Source organism: Hyposmocoma kahamanoa, unplaced genomic scaffold (assembly GCF_003589595.1).
Source record: "Hyposmocoma kahamanoa isolate Upper Pololo Valley unplaced genomic scaffold, ASM358959v1 99879, whole genome shotgun sequence".
NCBI lineage: Eukaryota > Metazoa > Arthropoda > Insecta > Lepidoptera > Cosmopterigidae > Hyposmocoma > Hyposmocoma kahamanoa.
Genome location: NW_020656077.1, coordinates 4,399,400 through 4,425,222, shown reverse-complemented (window position 1 = coordinate 4,425,222; position 25,823 = coordinate 4,399,400). Strand labels below are relative to the sequence as shown.

General features: G+C 36.9%; 2 protein-coding genes across 2 annotated transcripts in view; one reads left to right on the top strand and one right to left on the bottom strand.

The window, feature by feature from the left end:
• Positions 1 to 382: 382 nt before the first annotated feature.
• Positions 383 to 10,158, top strand: LOC113239439 (regucalcin-like). The gene is made up of 6 exons (XM_026476446.1): positions 383 to 397; positions 4,347 to 4,536; positions 5,805 to 6,002; positions 6,781 to 6,996; positions 8,034 to 8,152; positions 9,618 to 10,158. The coding sequence occupies exons 2-6, from the start codon at positions 4,401 to 4,403 to the stop codon at positions 9,864 to 9,866; spliced, it is 918 nt and encodes a 305-aa protein (XP_026332231.1). The 5' UTR covers positions 383 to 397; positions 4,347 to 4,400; the 3' UTR covers positions 9,867 to 10,158.
• A 9,822-nt stretch (positions 10,159 to 19,980) lies between these two features.
• The window catches only part of LOC113239550 (biotin--protein ligase), a 32,914-nt gene continuing 27,071 nt past the window's right edge, over positions 19,981 to 25,823 (bottom strand). The window contains exons 12-13 of the mRNA XM_026476610.1: positions 25,099 to 25,315; positions 19,981 to 20,155 (exon numbers count right to left, since the gene is read on the bottom strand). Of these exons, the coding sequence (XP_026332395.1) occupies positions 19,981 to 20,155; positions 25,099 to 25,315 (392 nt within the window). The remainder of the gene's footprint in view (positions 20,156 to 25,098; positions 25,316 to 25,823) is intronic.

The window sequence follows — 25,823 nt, the reverse complement described above, 5'->3', positions numbered from 1 at the left end:
TGTATGACCTACATTTGTTTCTCTCGTGAGTTTGGGTGTAATTTGTGGTTGCCTATATGTGTGTCTATGGCACCCGCGACACAGGGTTTCCCTAGCGCGGGGCTATGTTGAGTGTGTGTGTTATTATTATATAAGGAAAAAAGGTTTACGTTGAAAGTTACAATTCCGTGAAAATTAGTTAATTTCAATATCAATTAATGCACCATAGTTCTACGCTATAATAGACCACGAAGTGAGCTAAATAAGCTTATGAAGTAATTAGCAAGTGCCATGTATGCAATTAGTCTTATACTGTTCGTACTGACTCGAAGAACGGTTCGTAGAAATAATGTTATTGTTCTGCGTAATTATTCTGCTTATCAAAGAATACGACACATTTGCCCTTCGAGATGGCAGCGTAAGTTTTTATTCATTAAAAGTGTAAATTAGCGTGAACGGAAATTTATGTTATGGTTATTAATAATTTAATTTTAAATATTAGTAAAATTTTCATATTTCGGGACAGGCTAAATAAAGCGTTTGAGCCATACTGTCAATTATTCGACTTTAATTTTTCTTTAATAATTTTGTGCACCTAAAGGCAAAGCTAAATCTTCAGTACGAAATATATATTAAGGTAAACTGCTAGATCTTCAGTAAACTTGTGTTTGTTGTAGAGTGAGAGTGTTTTTTTTGAAATGTATGTTCAAGTCAAAGTTCCTCAGGGGTTAACGAAACCATAAATGAGGGTGAAATTTTCTGGGCAAGCTAAGACGTAAGATGTAAGCGTTGCGAAGTAAGACAGGATAGCCTGAATTTCTTTCAAGAGCCGGTCTTTGTCGACGGCGTCAAATTAGTTGTCAAACCTTTCGCTTTCAACGGAAGGCCTATTGAAAAATATACATGCTTACCCTGCCCTATACAAATAAATAGCATCAACCAAAGACCAAATAAATACTAGGCATCAACTCTTCAACGCATATGACACAAATCATATAAGAACACACGCTTGTCGCTTTATCCATCTTAACATGGAAAAGATACTAATATAAGAAGAGGCAGCATAGCAAAACATTTGTCTACCTCTAAGGGGTAGACAAATGTTTCGCATCTTAAAGGTCTAGCTGCCGGAACAAATGGGTGAAGACTTTGACATCACTAGATGTCACGTTCCATAAACGCACAAGTTATCGCGTTAGATCATGACGGCACGCCCTAACCATAACGTATTAAAAGCCCTTTTATTAAAAACTAATTATTTACAAATCTACTTAAAAATAAGACTTCAAAACGAAAGAAAAAGTTGCAGTTGGGTTAAATTAATTTTAGGTTGCGTTCACGCGAATCAATACATCATTTATTGCATCATTTCTATATCGAATGAATAGCTGGACTGGAGTGGTCCCTCTCTAAACAAATAGTCGGAAACGTCCAGATTGCCGGGTACGGAAGGTCGCATTTACGGGTTGTCTGCCGAACTTCAGCAGATTACTTCGCAAACAGCAAACTACCACCGTCAGACGACTCACTATATATACCGGGTAGCTTGCCGCTATGGGCGGGCAACCGAGTGACGCCTGACAACTTGGTGTGCGCCATTACACACAGGATGCAGGCAAATTGTCGCTGAGGAAACTATAGTGTGAAACTACCGACCCCTATCATCCCTCTCATTATACGTTTTCTAGTACTTTCCTAATTCCTGAAAGAGTTCCAACTAATATTAACTAAAATAACCCGACCTTGGATTATTCTATCGTACTGATAGTATCTCCGAATTTTGCTATTCGTTTTTCCACTGCTAATTACGTACTATTTTGTCGATTTCACTTTATAAACATTTTTACTTCGTATACTAGGTTTGGGCCAGTGTCAGTTTTAATTATAGTTGTCAGTTAATATTGTTCAATCGTCAACGATTCGGTAGCAGCAAGGTATTTATTTTTAGATGAATCTCTTCGACGGAATGCTGTTATGGAGATCATACCTGGGGTTAAAAAAAGACCATCCTGGACAAACAACGGATTGAAGCATTATATTATTGGAGCGTATAAAATCACACAAAATGTTAATAAAGGGAGAATACACATAAAGAAGAAGGGATTTAAGGTTAACAGGACGAGGAAGAGGGAAGGAAGGAGGTCATACAACGAGGAAGTCATTTTAGGACATTCAAAGAAGATGCGATCAAGGGTACCCTCGTTTCTGACACGGATTTTATTGAGGAACACAGGGGAACAAGTGTGACCCAGTCTCAGTCCACAGATCGTGGAAGTGGTTACCTTACTAGCTTCGCGAAACTTAAAAAAGCATGGTTTCACTGGAATGTTACTTTAAACGTGGGCATAGTACGCGCCTTTCTCTTGGCTAGTTCGAACCCTGTGCGCATGTCCGTTCAAATCTAGACGGTCCTTAGCTAACGAAGTCAGGTCGTGAGCGTGACATTTGTATAATGTGAGACAGCCTGAGAAGGTCGCGTTCTTGGCGTATTGGTTCACTGTCTCGTTCCCTCGGATACCAATGTGACTGGAAATCCAAGCCAATGAGACCTCTACCTCTCTAGAGAGGTTGCTGCTAGCAGCAAGACAGTGCAGGGTCTGTTGAATTTTTAGGATGACTGGAGATTTAATTTTGCTACGAAGTTGGTTAGATAAAATAGCTTGAAGAGAACTTTTTGAATCCGAAAAAAATTACACATTTAGTAAGATTATGAGAATTCGTATTTAATATTTTTATATGTTGACATTGATTTACAGATATGTTACCCCTCTACAACCTATTCTTCCATATATTATCCTATAAATTATTCGTCCTTTGATATGAAATCTTAGCAGTAGAAGCCTTTCCGCTCCTGGCTGTTCTCATTTTGGCTCTTCATTTCAAATTCAAAATTCGCTAATCGAATTTCGATGCTCTCTCTCGCTCTAGCGAATGCTCGTCATTATTGTACCGACCTTGGAGGCATCTGGTCTTCACCAGATCTAGTAAATATCTCACCTTTTCGAAGCCCTACATCTGGCCTTACTCCTACCGCGCTTACGCGCCTGCCGGATGACCAGTTCCTTGATTGCCTCACGCTAAACCTGGTCGTCACGTTTACGCTCCTCCTACCTGGACTGTGTGCCTCACCTTCACCAAGCGAGTTTGGAGCGGCAGGAGTAATTGAAGCTGACCGACTCCACCTCCGAGTACAAATATATAGATATAATCCACTGCTGCACGACCACCGTCGGCTCGTCATCATTCCTCGCTGCCCTCTGGTTCTGCTCTACAGCCGCTATCCAGCTTACCACCTCGCTGCTCTTCGGTTCTGCACCTCTGTCCTCAGTCTCCAAGAGTCGAGGAGATGCCTCCGTGTCTTCATCTTCTCCGATCTTCACCTTCACATTACACTTACATTGCTCACTCTACCACGTCCTAACGCACTCAGTTTCCTTCCACCCCGACCTTTTAGCTCTCCAACCCCACAAAACAAAACCGCTCAACTCGCAAATTGGCGTTCTTAAATTTCGGGTTCAATAGCAACTTCAAATCCGGGTTCAGTTACAAACCCTAATTTCTTTAACGTTGCTCCAGTCCTTCTCAAGTCGAAATAAAATGTAAATAAAAATGACATAAACAACACTAATACAATTATTTGTTATCCACTTAAAAAATCTGTATACAATAATACATAAATACAGTTTTTTCACTCTCCTTTGTATATACTCGAACTGACTTGAGCGATGATTGTTAAGCGACAATATGTACATTTATTCCATACTTGAAAGATTTAGGTCAAATTAGGGCGTGGCCTATCTAGCATCACCATAATCGAATATTTAAAATACATAATAATTTTGATTTCCTATTAATTAAATTTTTATTGAATTGATATTCAATTATTTTTTGTGAAATTACTCCACTACTTTGTTATAATTATTAATACAAAGATCGAATACTCAGAAAAAACACTCAGAAAAAATTCCTTCGATCCGGTCGAATTCGAACCGACGTCTTCTTGCATACCGTGTCAGACGCTATACCAACTAAGCCACGGAACGAACCAACGGACCTCACGAATTTTTCTATGTGCTTGCGTCGTGTCTTTGTTTTCCTATCTTTTTTAATAAATATTGAAGTTGATCTCAGCTGCATGAAGTCGGTTTCGGATCATGAACTGCATGCAGTTAATGCGTAAAGTCGCTATCAACTTCATGCTGAGGTCTCGGATAACGAATTCACGTATGAACTGCATGCAGTCGAAACCGCCTTCATGCAGCCGAGGTTGATTGCATGCAGTTAATGTGTGAAATGGTTAGGCAGTCGAGGTCTCTGCTGCATGAAGTTGATTACGACTGCACGCATTAAACATATGACGTTTTAAGACCCTCACAGAGCATACGAAAGGAAGTAACAAGGTAGAGAAGACATTCGAATACATGAACATTTCATTCGTGCACGCCGAAAGCCCTGTGTGGGACAGTAACAGAAAAACTCTTTACTGGGTGGACGCCTTGCAACAAGAGGTCCATGCGATGAAATTTGATACTATGGAGCATAAGATGAAAAGGATTGGTAAGTAGTGTAGATAACTTTATCGTTTTTGCATAGACGCACACTTTCGCATAATCTCGCGGTGCATTCGAGTTCTACGTCGCGGGTCGCACCTTATTTTAGACTGAAGAAGAAGATTGAAGCATTCTCATACTTTATATTAAAAAAACTGTGTCAAATTTATATTTTTTTTACTTAGAAATGTATCGTTATGTATAGACAAACTCTCATTTCATTTATATTTCATGATCATACTCCCATAATTGAGATACTAATTAGCGATGTCGGTATAATAAAATCGATGTGGGTAACTAATTTGCCTACCCAATTTCGGTGGCAATTTTTCTTATTTAAATATTCTAGTATATTATCACGAAGTATTATTGATTATTCGAGTTTATCGAGTTGTAAACTGAAAATATTATTTAATATTTCACGATAATATACTCGTTTATTTAAATAATGAATCAAGCAAAAATAACTTACATGAAACTTATCCATGTACTTATATAAAAATATAACTAAGCACTGCATTTCGCAAAGGTTATTTCAATATAACACGAGAAAACTGTGATGAATACGTTAATTTTATTCATAATATTGTGTTGCAACCTGTAGGTACAACCAGAGGATAAACCTACGCTGCGAGTGACGTGTAGTCATTGACGCGCCAAAAAGGCTTTAGTTTTTTTTTTAAATACACCAAGTGATGGCACATGTGGTGCGCCTGCTGTTGCAGTGTCACTCAAAGCTTTAAATCGCAAAGAGCTAGGGGCACTGCTAGTGCGCCCATCACCCTGAGATATTAGTTGCCAAGTCCCATGCGTCTGTAATTTACTGTATTTTTAACCGACTTCAAAAAAGGAGGAGGTTCTCAATTCGACAGTATTTTTTTGCATGTTACGAGATAACTCCGTTGAAATTTGTGAACCGATTTTGAAGATTCTTTTTTTGTTGGAAAGAGGGTACCTCAGTATTGGTCTCATTCAAATTTGAAGAAAATAATCCACCACTAAGGGTGGCAAAGTATGGGATGAATCCGGTTTCGCGATCTTTCCAGTAAACAATTTCAATAAATCTTGGCAAATAGATGTAATTCCACGAACTTTTGACGTAAGTTTTTTTTATAAAAAAGTTATAATTTGATACACTACTCGTCTTATTTTATACCGTATTTAAGGAAAAACTGCTGCCGCTATATAAGCGCGAAACACACCGTAGGTCTATAATCTATAATAGATTTACAACGGAAGTAGTATTTTTATATCAATTCATATTTTCCCTCCTAGAATACGGCGAAGTGAATATAGTGATGCCGATAGCAAATAGTAAAAGGTTGCTGGTCGCTGTGAGGGCACAGCTATTTCTTCTCGACATGGACAAACCAGGAGACTACGCCTTGAGACTTGTGACAAGTCTTGATGAAGGGAAACCAGACAATATCTTGAATGAGGGGAAAGCTGACGCGCGGGGCCGTTTTTGGGGAGGTATGTTGTGTGCATCGAGTATATAACCAGAAATGGAGACGTAATGTCATTTAATTTGTTTGAAAACTATTCTGCCAAATCATTACTGTGACAACTGTGCTCCGATTGGCCAGCCCAAATTCGAAACAATTGACGGGTGTCGTCAAATCTACCAGTTTAATTTGAGCTTGAGCTATAATGGACGTAATTTGAAAAATGACATATTTAATTACCGATGAAATGTGATTACGTCTGTTTAATAATTAGCTATTTTGATGTTTTTCCCATACCACCGAATAGTACAGGCCCCAATTGTTACAGATGTTACAATAAATACAGAATATTTTTGAAAAATACGGAGACGTATACACAGGTCAGTTGTTGGCGCTGTACTATTTCAGCTTTCAATTTGGGATTTCAGCGCAAACGAGTTGATATTTAAAAGTGATATAAGGCCCTTTGTCTGATGAGTTGCCAGGGATGGATGGCCCTTATTTCGTCTCTATTTCTGGTTATATTTTACTCTGTTACTCGATAGTTATGTGTCATTTCTTCCGTGATTGTACCATTATATTGGATCGCAACGATTCCATATTGAGTTTCAAGAAAACCATCTGATCACATTAGTATTCAGTATAATGTTGGGATCATTGAAATAGCTTGAAAGTATGAACAAAATAGCAGCAACAGCGTCTTCTAAGTACTCTAGCACATTTGACCCTTTTCTGCGCTAGTCAACACGAAGAGTCAAGCTAGTAACTACGGCACGTGAAACTTACTACCATGTTTACATTTCAAGGTACCAAAGGCCATCAATTCAACGACACCGTGGAACCAGACCAGGGCAGTCTGTATTGCATTGAGAAACCTTACTATAACAAACGTGTGGCGCTACGTCCTGTGACGATCTCAAATGGTATTACATGGTCGCTGAACAGCTCGGTGCTTTATTACATAGACTCGAGCACTAAGATGATAGAAGCATTCGACTTTGATTTGGATACTGGAGAGATAAGTATGTTTAAACCGTGCTTTACATCTTTGGATCAGTGAGTCTCGTTCTCCGCTCGACATTCGTCCATTAAAGTTACTGTCAAATAAGTAATACTCGACCAAACTTGTCAAAGTACCGAAGCTTCATTCGCATCACATATTTAATAGTAATCGTTTTGAACGGAGTACAAGAGTACAGGGCCTGGAACGAAATAAAAAATACGTTGACTTAAGTCAATTGCCTTAGATCTAGGTGTAGCAGATGCTTTAGCTTTGATTACTGGCTATTAGACACACGCCAGCCAACAAAATAGTAGTAATCCCTGTTTCTGTCTGGACTATACGGGTACCACTGGTATAGAGTGGTGACTCGGATAATGTAAAAGTGAAGCATATCAAGTATATATTAAGATATTAGTAGTAGTAGGTGAAATTACAGGCACATGGGACTTGTCAAATAATCTTTTGTTATTTATTTATTTGTATTCAGGTTACAAAGACCCACAAATACATACCTTTCAGACTAACATACATAATAATACAAATAATATATACCTTAAGGAATAACATACATACAATATAATAATACACTATTTGTAACTGGTGCCAGGTAACCCGCCGCGGAATCGCCGGTACATAACACCCTTCGGCCAAAACTCTTCCTTGATGTAGGTCGATAAATGTTCGGTCAACACTCTCAGCTCAAACGAATTAAAATAAAATTTACATTGTGGCGGGACTCCAATCGCTCGACCCTCAGAGTGTATTTGGCTTTATGCCTGATGTACTCCACTATCTCCTCAGACTTCATGGAGTAATGCAGTAGTGACAGGTACAGCGGCGTCGTAGTTTTGCAACTTCAGAGACAGACCTTACATCTTAGGGTGATTGGCGGGCGCTGTGGCCTAAGATATTTGCGATTTAAAGCTCTGAGTGGCACTGCACCTGTTATAGATAGGCGTGTCGCTTACCACCAGACGCACGCCTTGTACGTACCGTCACTTGGTATTATAAAAGTTCGTGGGAAGTAGATTATTTCTGTTTTATTTCCCTGTTCAGGCCATCGGCGAGTGATTGTGAACATAACAGACTATGGGGCCAGCAGCCCGGCTATTCCTGATGGGATGGCTATAGATCGTGACGGCATGCTCTGGGTAGCTCTTATGTTTGAGGGTGCGGTAAGTAAGGTTTTTCTATGTATAAATGGCTTCCGGTAACAATTCAAAAAGATGTGACGATTTGGATGATTCAACTGACAAGTTGTACAAAATCCCGACGCACAATGTAATTTACTTTTAACTCTCATACGGGTATACTTTGTGTTATTGATAACCAAGCAAAGATTGCGCGTCCCGTCTCTAGCGTGATCATGTTCGAGTTTTCGAGAGTTTGAATTCGTCAGGTTTAAAAACTCATAATTTAGTCGGTTCTAGTCGCAAAATACTAGATTTATTCGATTCGCCAATGATGTTTTACTGTTCACGCTGGAGTAAGCTTTATTTCGGAGGCACCACTTTTAAATCTCGAGATAGGTAGTAGTAGTAAGATCCTAGTAACTAAGATCTGATTGCACCCAGACAAAAGGTCGTGAATTAGTCTGTTTTCATCACAAAATATTTAGAATTAATCGTACCTTTGTTTAGAAGATACATACAACAGATTTATTGTCTCGAGGTTATCTCAAGCCTGTGTGAGTCCCTGAACCCATGCATATTTTGGGAAACATAGTCATTGTTAAACTTTTTTTAAATTTTGTTTTGTTAATGTTTAATTTTCAATACATTAAAATAAGCAAAAAGTATACATTTATTTTTATATAATGATAGATTTTTCGACTGACATGATATTTCTTGTAATTACGACATTTTACCTTAGTAATCAAATTTAATAAATACGACAATGGTACAAAAAGGGTCGCAAGGTTTGCATCTTTCTGCGCAAGAGTGGCGGGTCGAGCAAGTCGAGCCATAAATTGCATGATCAATTTCATTTTCATCAAATTTCAAAGTTAGCGTAAGCCCAACTCAGAATAATGCGGAATTTATACTGTAGCGGAACGGAATAGAAACAAATTTTTGTAACGATATTGTACGTCAATTATGTTGTTACGAGGCGTAACAACACAATTGACGTACAACTTCTGCGGAATTCTCGCGCATGCTCGAGAATGCTCGCGCATTCGCAAGAATTCCACAGCTGCCGTCGGCGAAGCCTAGCGGTTCTGCGGGAAGTGGCGCGAAGGCAGGCGCAGTGTGACGTCAAACGTCGACGAAATACTACAGCTTCTGGGCGCAGGCACGAGGAAGCTCGCATTATCAAACGCGCGCGCCTTATCGCGCAGTGAGGCGAAATTGGCGCCTCCGTTCCGCCGCAATGTAAATTGAGCTTAAGAGATGTAACAGAAGGAAAAATCTAGTACCTTTTTATAAAAAAATATTTATAATATTTCCGCAAAACCTCTGACCGTAGTCCATTTGATTCTGACATCTGTTGCGCTATTAACTTTTGTGCACATATTTACTGAAATACCGAGCCTTCAACATGTTCCTCGCAAACGCAAACACATTTTAAATAAAAATTCAATAGCACAAGAGTTTCGCATACGCTAATATACCATTCGCTAACGCTTTAAACATTTCGCAGATCGTTCGCATAAATCCAGACCTAAGGACTATCGTAGAAGCGTATCGTCTACCTGTATCACTAACTACTTCGCTCACGTGGGGAGGAGACCATCTGGAAGATTTGATAGTGACCACTTCGAGGCGCAACTTAGATTCAAAGAAAATTAAGGACGAACCTTTGGCCGGGTCTATTTTTATTCTTCATGGTTTGGGAACGGGCGGGGTGCCGGATAACTTGTTTGTTTTTGATAATGCTGATAACTATTAAACTCGAATAGGAAACTAAACTATACTGAACACAGATAAGTATAGTTGACAGAAAAGTTTTAAAATGGGGAAGACTCTAGCGCACTCTACATCAATGGTAAAAAAACTTATATATCCTTGTAATAGTAAAATTCCAATATTTTTTATTTCACAAGGTTTTTGACTATTATATGTCTTTAAAATGGAGAAACTAATAACATAATTAGTTCAGAGGTTTAGACTGTCAGTAAATGTGGTAAATATGACGCTTCAGATAACACACTGACAAAAAAATCATGCTACAATCTGGTGCGTTTCGGTAAGAAACAAGTAAGCTAAGCTATGAAGAGGCAATACTCTGATCGAAATAAAAACACAATAAACATTTTAGAATTGGTTTTTGCACAATCACACGAGTAAATAATTGCATAAAAGAAATATTCAGAAATAATTTATTAGATGACATGCATACAACAAGAGTATTGATGTAACAAGGAATATTAACATTTTAGAATTAGTTTAATAGATAACATTTAACAAACGGAACTTTACTGACAATAGCTAGGAAAGTGACTAGTTTCTAGTGAACATTGTAATTAGGGTCAGCTTTAGCACGCTTACACCATATGTTTCCGAATGCCACTGACAACTTCGGTGGCGAAAAAAAAATCCGCCATCGGAGTTGAAAGGTGGAGCAAACATATCAATTTCGCCTTTGGTGTCGACTAGCTTAGAATAGCACACGAGGCAGTTATGTCCAACGTTGTAGCAAATTATTATTAACCAATAGCATTTTGTTATTTTAACATCTCCACGCCGCAAAATTGGTTGCTACAAATACAACTTCATTCAGTTCCACTGTAGAAAACAATGAGCCTTATACATTACATTGTGTGCACGCGTGTCGGCTACCCTCATTATAACAAGTTGTGATGTCGCTCTACACATTTTGTAATAAAAAACATCAAGTTAAAATAGTCGAAGTTTAGACCTTCATAAAACGTAGAGTTAACAAATGAATTATATAACAATGCTAGGATAAATCTACAGATAAATACCTAATAAATAACTATTCCTAATACCTAACACTCTAATGCTAGAGTTTGAAATATTACTCGTAATTACTACTTTAGTTAAATGTTTGCTTCAAACAAAAATCATATACTTCTAAACACACTATTATGCACGGAAGTGTACTTTTGCATATTTGTATTTTCATTGCCGATTACGTTATAGATGTTTAAAGGAGTTTTCACAAGGTCAAATTTAAACTGCGTTCCAATTTAGTGGTCTACGTGAACGATCTAAATTAAATCACATACTTCGACTTATCGTACAAAGTCACGGAAATACTAACTTAATAACAAGGATCTTAAAGTTAAAATTTAAAAACAAGTTTATTTTAACTGCACCTACAGAGTACAGAACTTTAAATAGGACGCACGTTTTTGGTTACAACCACACATTATTGCATTCTATACGAAAAAGTGAACGCCTATGATAAAACAATAACGTACAGTCGATGCCCCAAGATACCTGACCCCCTAACGGACCCTTAGGTTCTGTGCTGACTCGTGTGAAGGAAAGTGTTAAACATATTTAGTCTTTAACTCGTAAGCTGTAAAACCATTTTATTTTTCTGTTACACAGTAAGAACTCTCTCTCACTTACTCTCGGAACCAAAAGACCGGTTAGGAGATTTAGCATCGACTTTACAGTATTAAAAGTTGTTTCATCAGATACACAAGATATTCGCCATCTTAACATAATGTTTATAATACCCTACCTGCCCATGTCCTTTCAATTACAATCTACAACACCTAATTCAAGCAAGAGATTCAATCTCCCGATATTAAAATCTTTGTTACGTTGTTTACTACCAGTTACATAATAGGCACATTTGTTAGAATACAAGCTCCACAATACATAGGCAATTTCCTTTCGTATAAAGTGATAAGAAAGTGTGGAGCAATTTTTTAAGTAGGCTGGGTCATGTCGACTAAGATTTTAATTACATAGTGGGAAATTTTTCGTCCTTCCTGACACGCTAAGGCATCTAATTGGCGATACTGTCAGATCTTAGATTGTGATTTTTCTTCAATAATTTAATTTTGTGACATTTTGTCGCGGGAATTCATTATACCTTTACGGTGGCCATTTTGAAAATTCGTGTTTTAATTAAATTATTGGCGTTCCAAAACTGAAAATACCAGATACGTCGTTTCGACGTTAAAATGCGTTTAGCCATTTTCGTACTTTATATTACTTCATTATCTTTGTTGTAGAATTTCTTTGTTCCATGTTTTTTTCATTTCTATGTTCTTGGTTCCTTTTGCCAAAGGAATTAATTTAGCAGACTAGAAGGGACGTGTGAATCATTTTGAATGTCGTCATTTTGTCTTGTATTGTAATTAGTAGGCAAAATTATATGTAATTTTCTAGATTCTTTTTATATCCTTGAACAGGGTACATTAAAAAAACTGATATTAAATTTGAAATGAGGGTAAGAAAATTGTAATTTACCTATCCAATTATTAGAGAAGATCGGTTTGCGTAAGCTCAGTGACTCTACCATGAAACTAAATGCGTTGACATTCCCTAGCGATCATAAGTAAAGTTTTCGATACAAAATTGCAATGTTGTTAGCGACTATCAACGTTCATGGTAGGGGTACAGATTGCTAGGAGGGTATAACTAATATATGATATGGACATATAAAACCAGTAACAAACGAAAGGCATTTGTGTAAAGTAAGTAGGTAAAAGTAGTACAACTTCATAATTTCCCTGACATATAATGGATTATATTATAGTAATGAACTTTTTTCTTCTTTCTGGCATAAATTGGTTATATCATTAGAATAATAACGCATAGAAACCTAGTCCGCACACGCTAAGTGAGGCAAATTGAAGCGCGCCCAATGGGCCTACACGAGCGCGCGGGCCTTCAGTGCTCAAGGTCAACTTGCACCGCGAACAGATCAAGAATTTTAGCTAAAAATGACGAAATGTGCGGTAAATGAGTGTAAAAATACTCAGACAAACATAAAATAGATACTAACATCACATTCCACAAGGAAGTAACTCGTTTCAACCTGTATTTTTATATAAATATTCACTAAAACCGAAAATTAACCTACTACTAAAACTAGCCTACATGAATTTGATTTTTGCCTCACTTGTGACAGTTCGTTTGATATGAAACTATCATTCTATGCGTTATTATTCTAAGGTTATATCAATCTATAAAACGAGTAGAATACAACTAGTTAATATAAGATGTTATCATTGTATATATGTAAATAATTACCAGACTTATTTTTCACAATTTGGTTTTGAAAGTGTTCAAAAATGGAGCGGCAAAATTACAGGTCTGCGTGTGAACAACTCTTGTCGTATTGAGCATACTTTTTAGTAACGCGACTGAATTGCGTGCGCGGAATTTCGTTCGTCACAAGTTTAAATTAATTGTAAACGTAATTTTTGATCAAATAACGGACGCGTCATTTCCCGCACCGTCGTGAAATACAAATTTTCATGGAAATCGCCATTTCATGGACAAATTTTTCATTACATTGGCATTTTCTATGAGATTGGCATGTATAAAAACATCTCGTACACTGGCATTATTATTATGAGTTGGTCAAAAAGTCCGTGCGGTTTTTGTCACTAACTAACTTTAAACCAAAAATAAAGAACTTTTTCTTTTAGTATGTTATATTGTCTATGATCATAAAAATAATATTTTAGCGTGCATTTTAAGAACAGGCGGGAAATTTTTATGTTTACAATATTTTATAAAAACACCCAGAACTGGTAAATCGAAAAGTTATCGTATTTCACCATGTAACGGCAAACCATACACATCTTTGCAGATAGGTTAGGATGTGTTACCTCATCCAGCGAATTCACCCGGCATAGCCTCTTTACATTGTGTCGGTCTTTACAAAAAAATACTTTCTTTTTCGTGGGGAAATCGTCCTAGGCCAAAACTTCTATAATCACATTCTACTCCAACAGTATTCGCTGAATAACAGGTTTTTTTTTATGATACGTGACGGCACCAACAAGTCATGCACTTGGTAGTACGCGACATGCCTGTTCATAACAGTTGCAGTGCCACTCAAAGATCTGAGGGGCACTGCCACTGCGGTTGATAAGTCCATGTGCAAGTTCAAGAGTTCGTCCAGGGAAGTACTGCCACCTTAACTATTTCTGCCGCCAAGCAGTAATGAGAACATTACTGCGTTCCGGTATTGAACGGTAAGGGTGCTAGTGAATTACAGGCTCATAGTACTTGTCAACTTATGTGTCAGGGTGGCGGACGCAATGGCAGTGGCATTCAGATCTTTTTGCATTCAGAGATTTTTGGTATCATAAACAAAATTAATTAAAGTTTTTTTTTTATGTAATTCATTTATACTTTATGAGGTATCCCCTCATGCTTTTTACCAACCCAATAGACTTGCTTTAGAATCCACATAAATATATCCATTTTATTTATAATGTGAAAAAGGAACACCCTTCGCCCCTGCACAGATAGACCACTTTTACCAATACAGATAATAATCTTTTATTACTCTACGAATTTCATAACAACATAAAATTCTTACATGTTTCAAGACCCAAGCAAGTATACAGCAGACTTTTTAAAGTATTTTTTTTTTTATATTTGATGGCGCGTAGCCTCTCAATTTGAAAACTGCGGCCATGATTGATCGACTCGTTTTCGAACGAACACGTGGCTGTCAACAGCGAAAATTAATGACGGGTATCACGAAATCCATTCTAATCGCATTAAATTCGTACTATAATTAATTATTATTTGTTAAAAACTGATTAAAGCACAGTTGATTAAGGATTCCTGGTCTTATTTCATAGAAATATCTCGCCCTCATTACTCACGCATGATGGACGGGTTGGAGAAAGAACTCGTTCATACATATTTATTTGATTTGATGGTCATATAGAATATATATCGCTAAATTTGAATGCGATGTCTTCATTATAATGCACATTGGGCGATTAAGTGATCATATTGTCTGGGGCTGATTACAAATTGTGTACATTTTGATGTATGGGACCTTATGAGGTTAAAGATTTGCAGTCAAGTTAGTATATAATACGTTATAACACAACAAAGGTAGATTTCAAAATCATACATGTAACAACACCTCCAAAACAAGACTCATGAGTTTGACTCGAAAATCTTATATTGAATTAGGTTAATGTTGGGTCGTGGAAAAAATTGTATTTTAAAAGAATATTTGGCCGACATTTTTCACATTTGACAGTTGACACCTGTCAAAAGTTGAAGAAAGATACTGAACGAAAACGATGGAGCCGTTATAAAGATTTTTTTACCTATGTTTGTTTAGCTGTTTTCCAGTAATTTTCAATCTCTTTTTACTCTTAACTTTACTTGTTCTTAGCTATACAATTTTATTTTATAATTCATGCTAAATAAAACTCCAAAAGACATATAGAAACGTAGAACATAATTATGAGTTTCGAAATTTTATTTTTCAAATTTCTCAGTAATTGAAACCATGAAACCAAATACTGTCGTAACTCAAAATTGGAATTGAAAAAACACAATTTGAAAATTACAAAAAAAAGTGGTTATTTTTATTTATACAACGACATAATACTTAATTATCCATTTATTAGGGAGAATATATTGGTTTCATTAACTTTTTATGTAATTTTCAAATCGTATTTCCTCAATTCCACAATTTTGAGTAACGACAGTATTTGGTGTCGTGTGCGGATTGTCATTATAATCCTATTAAAATACGTCAACTAAAACTGATGAACTAACAAGAATCGAAAGTTACTACGCGAATGAACCGGACGTCTGGTCAATCATGTAAAGGGTCGAAACACAAAACTGCGAATCGACCCGATGAATTCGTAACGCAGAAATATGCGATGCGAATTGCAGCGATGCAATTCGCGTTTCGACTGCCACGATTCGGGTAACCATTCCTTCGACGATCGTCAACCGTACTGAATATAATTTTTAAACATGGATCGTAAAAAGTGTGTTGCACTGCTGTTATTGATAAGACAGTATAGGAAAAAAAACCACAAAGGATATTAGTAGATATGCATCGCAGGAATGCGGGATGCGAAGCAATTCACAAATTCTTGCGATGCGTCGTGCAAGCACGTAGATTTCTGCGATGTCGCATCGCAGTCTTGCGTGTCAACCCATACTGTTGACCCAGAACTTGCGCAACAAACACGAAGTAATGGCGACATAAATGTATAACCGTTGTCTAACTTCCAATAGTTAAGACAGTTTAGACACAATGCCATCTTGTGCCTCGAGCCGAATGGGTCGGATATTTCGTACTTGACCGAAGTGTTATATGTTTCATCCATTATAAATTCACATCAATCCTTTGTATTCTAACTGATTATGAACTAAACTAATGCATAGAACACAAACCACATTCAACACTTGCTCCTAATATATGCTACATGTAGAGTATTTAATTTTTAATTTAAAGAACACTGGCAGTGATGTGGCTGTGTTTTTATTATATCTTATATCGATTAAATAACTATGTTACGCATATCGACTTCTTAGATTGCCGTGATTGCTACAAATTGGAACATGGCATAGATAAACCTACATACAATTTAGTTTCATTAACACCAGGATGCTGCGAGAGGCCAATGAAAAGTAAAAACATCCTAATTTCAATAGGGAAGATGGTTTCTACGTACCACCATCTAGGGATCCAGTATTTCCTCTGATGAACAATCCCAAACGGAACTGAGTACATGGAACTACTGGGAATAAACGAAGCAGACTGCAGTAGTACTCATTAACTTTCATGTTATTTTTAATTTCCTTTTTAATTAGTAAAATTTAATTTAGTAAAAAAATCTTATTGTTAAAATAAAATTTTTGCAAATCATATGTAGCGTAAATAGGAATGTTCTTTGCTATTTTAAAAATAAGGCATGGCAACTATAGTTCAGAATAGGGTGGTTTGCATTAATATTAGACATAACTGGTTAATAACTTTACCATCACAGTCAGCCGTGACAATAAGACATGTAAGAGCACAAAACGTCGGCTTGTTTGAAAAAAAAAACACAAAGTACTCGATTTGGATCCGAAAAAAAAATAGTTTTATTTCTAACGTGTATGTGTGGAACGTTCAAAACCAATGACAAATAGTAATTGACCAAAGATATTTTAAAAGACAGCCAATTACACAAACAATCTCTTAAATTCTTTGCATAGCATTCAAAATTATAGAATTTAATTCATGTGTTAAAGGACGGACACTATCCGTAGTGGCACTGTTGTTATGCCAGTAATTTCTTCAAGCAAATAAACATTTAGCAAGAGCATACTTCGTATCAGCTGGTGTTAACCGTGGGCTTGAAGTAAGCTCGCCTATTGATTGATTTGAAAATATGTAACCTTCCACAAAGCCTAGATTAAGGTTACTATCACACAATTTAAATTTTATATCAATCTTCAATCATAAAAATTATGGTTGAAGATTGATTATTGATTGTTTTCAATTTAAATCCAAACTTAATTGACTCACAACACAGTGATCATTCTGTTTAAATAATTACTGTAAATCTTAATTAAAAAATTGAAAATATTGGCGTTCAGGTAAATTCTGCAAAACTTTCAGTTTATAAGATATGGGGGTATTTTACTTATTTTAATATGTAGAAGCTAAGGTTAAATACGGCAGTATTCAGCCGGAAAGGCAGCATCTATGCCATTGGACTGTTTTATATCTTACGATTTACGGTTCAAACGGATAATCGTAAGTGGATAATTTTCAGGTTTTCACTACCTAATTTTGTTGGCAACTATTATTAAAAGTATTCAAGTATATTAGAGTGAAACATTAAACAATCATTCAGGATACTACACTCGAATATTAAGTAATATATCATATAATAAAAATAATAACACCAACACTCAACTCCGCACTAGGGAAACCCTGTATCGCGGGTGCCATGGACACACACTCGTAGACAAACCACAAATTACACCCAAACTCACGAGAAAACTAAAAGTAGACTATACAAATATTCCTCCCGGCCCGGGAGTCGAACCCGGGACCTTTACTTTGAAGACCAGTATGGTAACCGTTCGGAAGCAGTTGAATATTCTATTATGCTATAGGATTTTTCAACAAGAACTTTGTTTTGTAAATCAAAATAAAACAATAACTTTAGATGACAATGATTCAAATTTTTATTATATTAGAAAAGTAAGGTATGGCAATTATTAATGAAAAGTGATATCTGATAAATGTCCACCACAACCAAGTTACAGTTGTCGATTCTTTCATCAAAGTTTTTAATCTTCTTCACTTCTTGACAAAATGGTGGGTCTATTTCGTTAATCACTTCACGAATTTTGAGTTTTAAGGCTGCAATCGATTCGATTGACTTCGTATAGACTCTGTCTTTAACATAACCCCACAAAAAATAATACAAGGGTGTTAAATCACATGATCGAGCTAGCCACTTAACGTCTGAATTTCGTGAAATTATGCGATCAGGAAATTTGGTTTGCAACAAATTCATTGTTTCGGTGGCTGTGTAACTTGTGGCACCGTCTTGTGGAAACCACATGTTAGTGATATCCAGGGTTAGTGATATACGGGTGTCGTCAATTGATATATTAGAACAATTCACGACACCTGTCAATTGTTTCGAATTCGAGCTGGCCAATCGGAGCGCAGTTGTCACCGAAACGATGCGGCAGAATAGTTTTTAAACAAATTCAATGACATTTCGTCTCTATTTCTGGTTACATACTCGATGTATTTAAATAATAAAAATTGCCACCGAAATTGGATATAGAACACTGACTAGAAAATTACCCAAACGTTTCTCTATAACTAACCAATAACGCTGCCGGGCGCAAGTGTACATTACCCAAATGCTAAAATACTAAATAATACTTGTTTATACTAGATAGTGTAGTGTAACACTGTAATCTTAAACGTTCAGGTTTTTAAATAAATATTACTCTTACGATTAACTATGCTTACTACTTTATTTTGTTCAATAGTTTAGAATTGAGAGCACTATTTTCGATTTAATATATTATCGGAGTCGAACTAATCAATTATTATGTTACTTGATGGCACGTAAAATATAATGTGGACAAGTTTTTTCATAAGTTAAGAATGTTTTATAAGTCTTATTTGGTTTGCGGGCAACGTTATTGCAGATCAGCAGTCATCGACCGAACAGCAATAAATATAAATCGTTTTAATAGCAGCTACAGAACGCTAATTTTTAATAGACACTGAAGTGACATTCAAGAGCGTACTCTTCACACTAGACGACACGACTCTACAAAACGATAATAACAAGGTATTGAAACTAAATGTTTTGGTAGTACGATACAAATGAAATAGATGGCGTTAATTTATGAAAAAATCTTTTGTTTTTGTACTTGGCTTTTCGCGGTTAGCGTTTCAGATACAAGGATGATTTTTGTGTTTTTAAAATTAAAGGAAATTACGAAAAGAGAAACTGTGAACAAGAGATCACGCGAGAAAAAACGAGATATAAATAACTATAAGATAAATATTATATACTTAAACACTAATCGCAAAAAGCCAAGAATAAAAAAAAATATTAACCTAACTAGGCTCAAGACATACAACAAGTGGTCACTGGCACTAGACACCTGAATGATCCACGAGCAACAAACAATTAAATTTTATTTCATTGGTTGATAGATAGACGGCACTAATTTTTAGTGGATTAGCGCCCTCTATCTTTACATTGCATACTATCAAAACAGATATGTTCATTTTCAAGTCGTGGCTAGAGTGAAACGCTCTATAACATAACCACAAAATTTAACAGCGAATGAGCAGAGAACAATGTATGTTCTTGCTTTTTTTTAAAGAAATTTCATTTTAATTTGATTACATTTTATATTGTTGCCTATTTCTTTCTCAAGCGTCGCGTCGTACATGGCTGTTGTGTTACCATTCAATGGAGTTACATTAAAGATATAGTCCACTATTTACTATCTAAATGTGAATTCACGGAATGTATTGTCCTATCACTACATCTGTGCGGTGCACTACACTACAGCTTGGGCCGTGGTTGGACCTTTGAACACTAGAGTTTGGGAACCAAGAGCCCAGCCATCATGTCGAAAGTGTTACCGTCCGGGGCGACGCGCACTTCGCCGTGGTCAGTGCGCACTAGAAGCCAGCCTGCTACGTCCACTCCGCTTATCGTGCCTTCAACCGGTGACGATGACTCCCTCGTTTGTACGCGCACTTGTTCACCACTGCAATTTAAAAAAATCTTGGTCGAGATGTAGATGAAGGCTATTCATTCGCGAAGATGTTTCATATACTAAACTACGTATATATGCATAATTCGAAAAAAATAATATGTAATAAACTCATTTCCAAAACAACGGGCACTTTTGATTTTTTCCCGGCCTGAAATAATTAAATTATTACAATACGTAAAAGGTTTTATTCATTCATAAATGTCCCTGGCTTGATAGTTAAGTGTCCTCATTTGTAAAAACATTCGTTCCAAATTCAAATTTAAGAGATAAAACCAGTCTACAAGAAAATTACAGAAAAGAAAATTGTTCTCAAATTGTGTCCCAGAGGCTGAATGTGAGTCTTGCGACAGTTCAGAGGATTTGGCAACAATATCAAGAGACCGGTTCCATCAATAGAAGAATAGGTTCTGGAAAAAAACAATGCACCGAACCGCGGGATGACCGCTTCCTGGTAAATGGGCGTAGAGAAATCGCAAAGCTTCATACATGGACCTCAAGAAGAACCTTGAAGAAGTGAGAGGAGTACAAATTAGCCTATGGACCCTCAGGAGGAGGCTTCATGTTGCCAATATACGCAGTCATCGCCCAGCTCGTGGTCCTAAATGACTCCGTGAGCATAAAGTTGCTAGAGTTAACATCGCTAGAAACCACACAAACTTCTTGAGTCCATGCTACATGGACTCAAGAAGACTGGAGAAGAGTATTTATTCTCTGATGAAGGCAGGATTACTGTGTGGTGAAGACCGCCGTCGGCGAGTGCTACGAGGACCAAGGGAACGCTTTGCAGACGTGTGTTTTGTAGAAGTCACCCCTTATGGTGGAGGCTCCGTTATGTTTTGGGCAGCGATTAATTCGATGGACCGTACGAAGTTAGTCTTCATCGAAAATGGCACATTGAATGCACACCGATACATGACGGAGGTTCTAATTCCTCACGTACAACCCGTATTGACTTGGAGAAGATTCCATTTTTATGGATGACAACGCGCGCGCCCACCGGTCTGGCGATGTGGAAGCGTATATTCAAGAGGTTGGAACCCGGCGTTTGCATTGGCCAGCTTGAGGTCCCGACCTCAATCCAATAGACCATGTCTGGGGCGTTCGGAAGCGATGGGTAAGGTCAGCGCAGACAGCACCACAAAACATCAGGGAGCTAAAAAAATGTCATCGCCGTGGAATAGAAACATATTCCACAATAGGTCATAAGCAACATACTCGAAAGCATGCCTAGAAGAATACAAGCTGCGATTTTGGCAAGAGGAGGCCACAATCATTATTAAATTGTTACCATCTTTACATTATTAAAAAAACAAAAATCTTTTAATTTTTATTTTACTTAACGAGTAGTATTCTACTGACCACTGACACTAGAAAAAATTTGCTCAAACCATTTTCTGCATATTAATTTCTAAGATTCTGAGGATACAGGTTAGTTAAATAATAAAATTTACTGCAGGTGACAGTCAAATACCTTATTTGCTTAGGTGCCCGTTTTTTTTTTGCAAAAGAGTGTATATACTGTGCAGGCCCCTTAGTGAAAATAAAATTATGTGCTGCTAAATGCGAAAAGTTCTCTCAACTTTGGGCGCTTGTTAACAATTACATAATTATGTTTATGCTCCATCGTCGACCTAATCGTCACTTTCCATCAGGCGAGATGGAGGTGAAATACGCACATAATTTTTTAATAAAAAAAACCAGCATCAAATAACGCAATAACGGAACAAACTCGTAGCCCCGCACTAGGGAAAACCTGTGACGCTGGTGCCATGAAACACACATAGACAACCACAAGTTACACCCAAACCCACGAGAGAAATAAATGTGGGCTATACACATATTTCTCCTACCCTGGGAATTGAACCCAGGACCTCTGCGTGGCAGTCCAGCATGGTAACCGTTCGGCCACGGGGGCAATTCAATGTAATAACTGTGAGGTCTGTAGTCGCAGTAAATTCATAAATTACACGTTTAGATTAATTTCACTTCGCAATTAACAAGTACAAACTGAAGAACTAAAGTCCGATCTCCCTTTTCGCACTTTTTGTGAAAAACCGTCACATGTCAAACGTCAAACGCATTGCAACCACAAAGTTTATTATCCAGCTTGAGTTCTGGAAACTTTTAAAAAAAATTTGTTCGTGTGGCGAAATCTGGGAATGCAAAGTGCATACCAGTTAATCGACTCATCATCATTTCAACCTGACTCAGAGTCGTATTCCAGAACTCTACTCAATGCTCAAGTCAGGATTGCACTGGAAACACAAGCATTGGAAATACGACCCTAATGGCAGGGACTTGAGTATGATTTCGACTGCTTTAAACCATACTCAAATCCTGACTTGAGCATTGAGTAGAGTTCTAGAATACGACCCGTAGATGTCTATTGTTAGAAATATAGTTGAGAGCACCAAGCTACGCACTTGTTGTTTTTATTCGCTTCCTGCATTGACTTACAAATAAATGGACGACGGGTCTAATACAAAAAACCACGAAAAAAATGTCCCAAGTCAACCTATTCGAAATTTAAATTGTAATGTCATCGCAGTATCGCGCTGTCAGTAGAACAAATGAAGACTAAAGCGGAGTGTAGCGCTCTGTATACGATTTTAGCGCCTTACAAGTGCGGACACTTTTTAGCGCGGACCCGACGTCCATATAATTGTAAGTCAATGGCTTCCTGCTAGAAATTCACATAGATAGAAACATTCCTTTAAGGGGCAATGTGCTTATATAATAAGATTTCGGTTGATATTCAAAATTCAAAATGAACGGCAATTCACGAGGTTTAAAACTATAGTGAAACAAAAACTTTATGTTAAAGGTACTGCGGACTTGAACGACGAAAAATCCGTGGTATTCTAGTGACCCGTTTAACGTTTGCAGATTGTTTTGATCTATGATACTTGAAATAAATATTGTAAATGATAAATGTATACAAATATCTATTTACAAAAAGGAACCCCTAGAGTTCCTTGCTCACTATTCTCAGGGTCATCTGCCTTACGAACAACCTGATGATTTCAAGTGTAATTTGCTTACATGAAATAAAGATTATTTGATTTTGACTAGGTTACGCCAAAATGATACCAGCACGAAGGTATCCACTATCGCAATAGCAACGTAGTTAAGACATTCGCTAACAAATATACACAAAAAAGTTTAGATAAAAATGGTAAATTAATTTGAACGCCAAGCAACCAAGCAATAATCATATTTGTCGCGTTTCAACATCATTCAGACATTACGTGTCACAAAAATTGAAGTGGAAAGTAGTTCAATTCATTTTCCCACATTATTTTTATTTCCTCTATGGCGACCTCTCCCACCTTAAATAAAATTAACATAAATAAGTTATTTTATTAATGTTAAGCGAAGGTGGAAAAATTAACTGCATGAAAAAAAATTCAACACAAATGCAGCTATTTTGCCTGATTTATGCGTCAATGAATTCGCAGAGTAGCAAATTAATCTACTTTTATTTTTATTAACATAATATATATAACGACACTTCGTGTCCCTTTATTTTCCTTATGTGTAAATTCGCATGTGCAAGTAAAATGCATTAATTATCACTAAGTTTAAAATATTGTTCGCATAAGCCACAAACATTACAACAACACATGTCATTATGTGTTTCATGTTAAATACGCTCACGCGCTGCGGTTAAGTTAGTATTGGACCCTGAAATGGTGGCACAGCTATTACAATAGTGTTGTAACTCAAAACTATACACATCAAATGATAGGGATCAAGCACGTTTATGCCAATTACTGAAAATTAAGTTTTTTAATTTTTTTTTAACGCATATAGTTTTTGTCGTCAATTTTATAATTAAAAAATATGTAACTGAATGAATAATTTACTATTAATATTTTAATTTAACATTAATAGAGTAGCAAATATTTTGCAAAAATACCTTGATTAGGGATCTTACTTGACGTTTGATGTGTGTATGTGAAATTCAAGATTGTGCCATTGCTAATCGTAAAAATTTTAATACGTACACGTGAATACAATCATCGTTAGAATATTGTTAGAAACAATATTGAAAAAAACCAACTTAACTCAAAATGAGACAAACTCTTTGTGAGCTAGTTCTCAACAAAACAGTCCTTATTCAAAAATATGAGATTTATTATGTCCCTTGTATTTTTAAATATACTTGGCAAGTAGGAAATTGTTTTGATGTCTCCAATATAGTTTAACCTATACAAAAATTTCAATAATCTTTCACGGGGAGCGAGTAATTCGTTTTTCATCTAGTCTGAAAAAAATACACTATTATATTAACAGTGCGAAATGACAATTTAGAAACTGCAAATAGAGATGGGATCAAAAGGGACGTAATTATGCAGAATGTATCAAGTCGAAAGTAAACGGAATTTGAGGTGATAGTGGATTGGAACATTTAAGCACAAACGCGTTGATAAACCTGTAAATATTATGGCCGACCATAGAGTCGACCCTACTATATATGCCCTACCCTACGACCCTATTATAAAAGATTTTTTTTTTCAAGTGATGAGACGAACAAGTCGTGCGCCCGATGGTAAGCTACACGCCTGTCCATAACAGTTGCAGTGCCACTCAGAGGTTTAAATTGCAAAGATCTAGGGCCTTACCACTAACTCTTATTGCAGTTCAGTATAGGTTCGTAACGACAAAAAAGCGGGATGGTGATATACACTTCATGTAGCGCTGTCTCACAACCATTCATTTTAGGCTCTAAACTGAATCGCAATAAGAGTTCAAGGCCCCTGAGGGGCACTGCCACTGCGCCCATCACCCTGAGACATAAGTACAAGCACCCTTACCCTTCTAAATCGGAACGCTTGGCGGCAGAAATAGGTAAGGTACTTCCCTGGACGAAAAATTTAGTGCGCAAGCACGTAAACAATATAAGTAGTGACTGTTTATATCGTTATACTCACTCGTGCAACCAATACTGGTAATACTGTTCGCGAAACGCGTCGATGCCGTCATCTTCCGTCATATATTCCAGCACGAGTTCCAGCTGCGAGCAGTACCGTGCCAGAAACTTTTCTATAGACATAGGAGCTAGTTTTGTTCCGTGTTTCGCGTTGTGCTCGGCTATAATATCGTTCACGCACGTCGTCGGCACCTTGTTCGAGATGTTTACAGCTGTACCTGCGTTTGAAAGGGTTTTTTAAGCAAATTTGAATGAATGAATGAAATATTATTTATTTATCTCTTGCCGGTGTAGCCTCCTCCACTCTTCACGGTTCATAGCTAACTCCTTGACCTCTTCATAGCAGCTCATTTTCAAGTTCTTCTTTATTTGTTCGCTGTACGTTATTCTAGGTCTTTCTATCTTTCTTTGGACATCATGTTTTACAACCATGATTTTTTGTGAAAATATTTCACTATTTTGTTATAATAATAACGCACATACTCATTGCCCCTCACCAGGGAACCCTGTATCACGGATGCCATGGACGCACACGTAGGTAACCAAAATTACACCCAAACTCATAAAAGAAATCCGGCCACAGAGGCAGTTCAATATCTTTTTGTGTTTGTTATAGATCATTGTATTGGGTTTAAATGGCTTTGTCTTCGTTACTCACTCAATATTCATTATTGCATTAAAAATTATAATGACAATATTGTCATTATAATTTTAAATTTAGGTTGT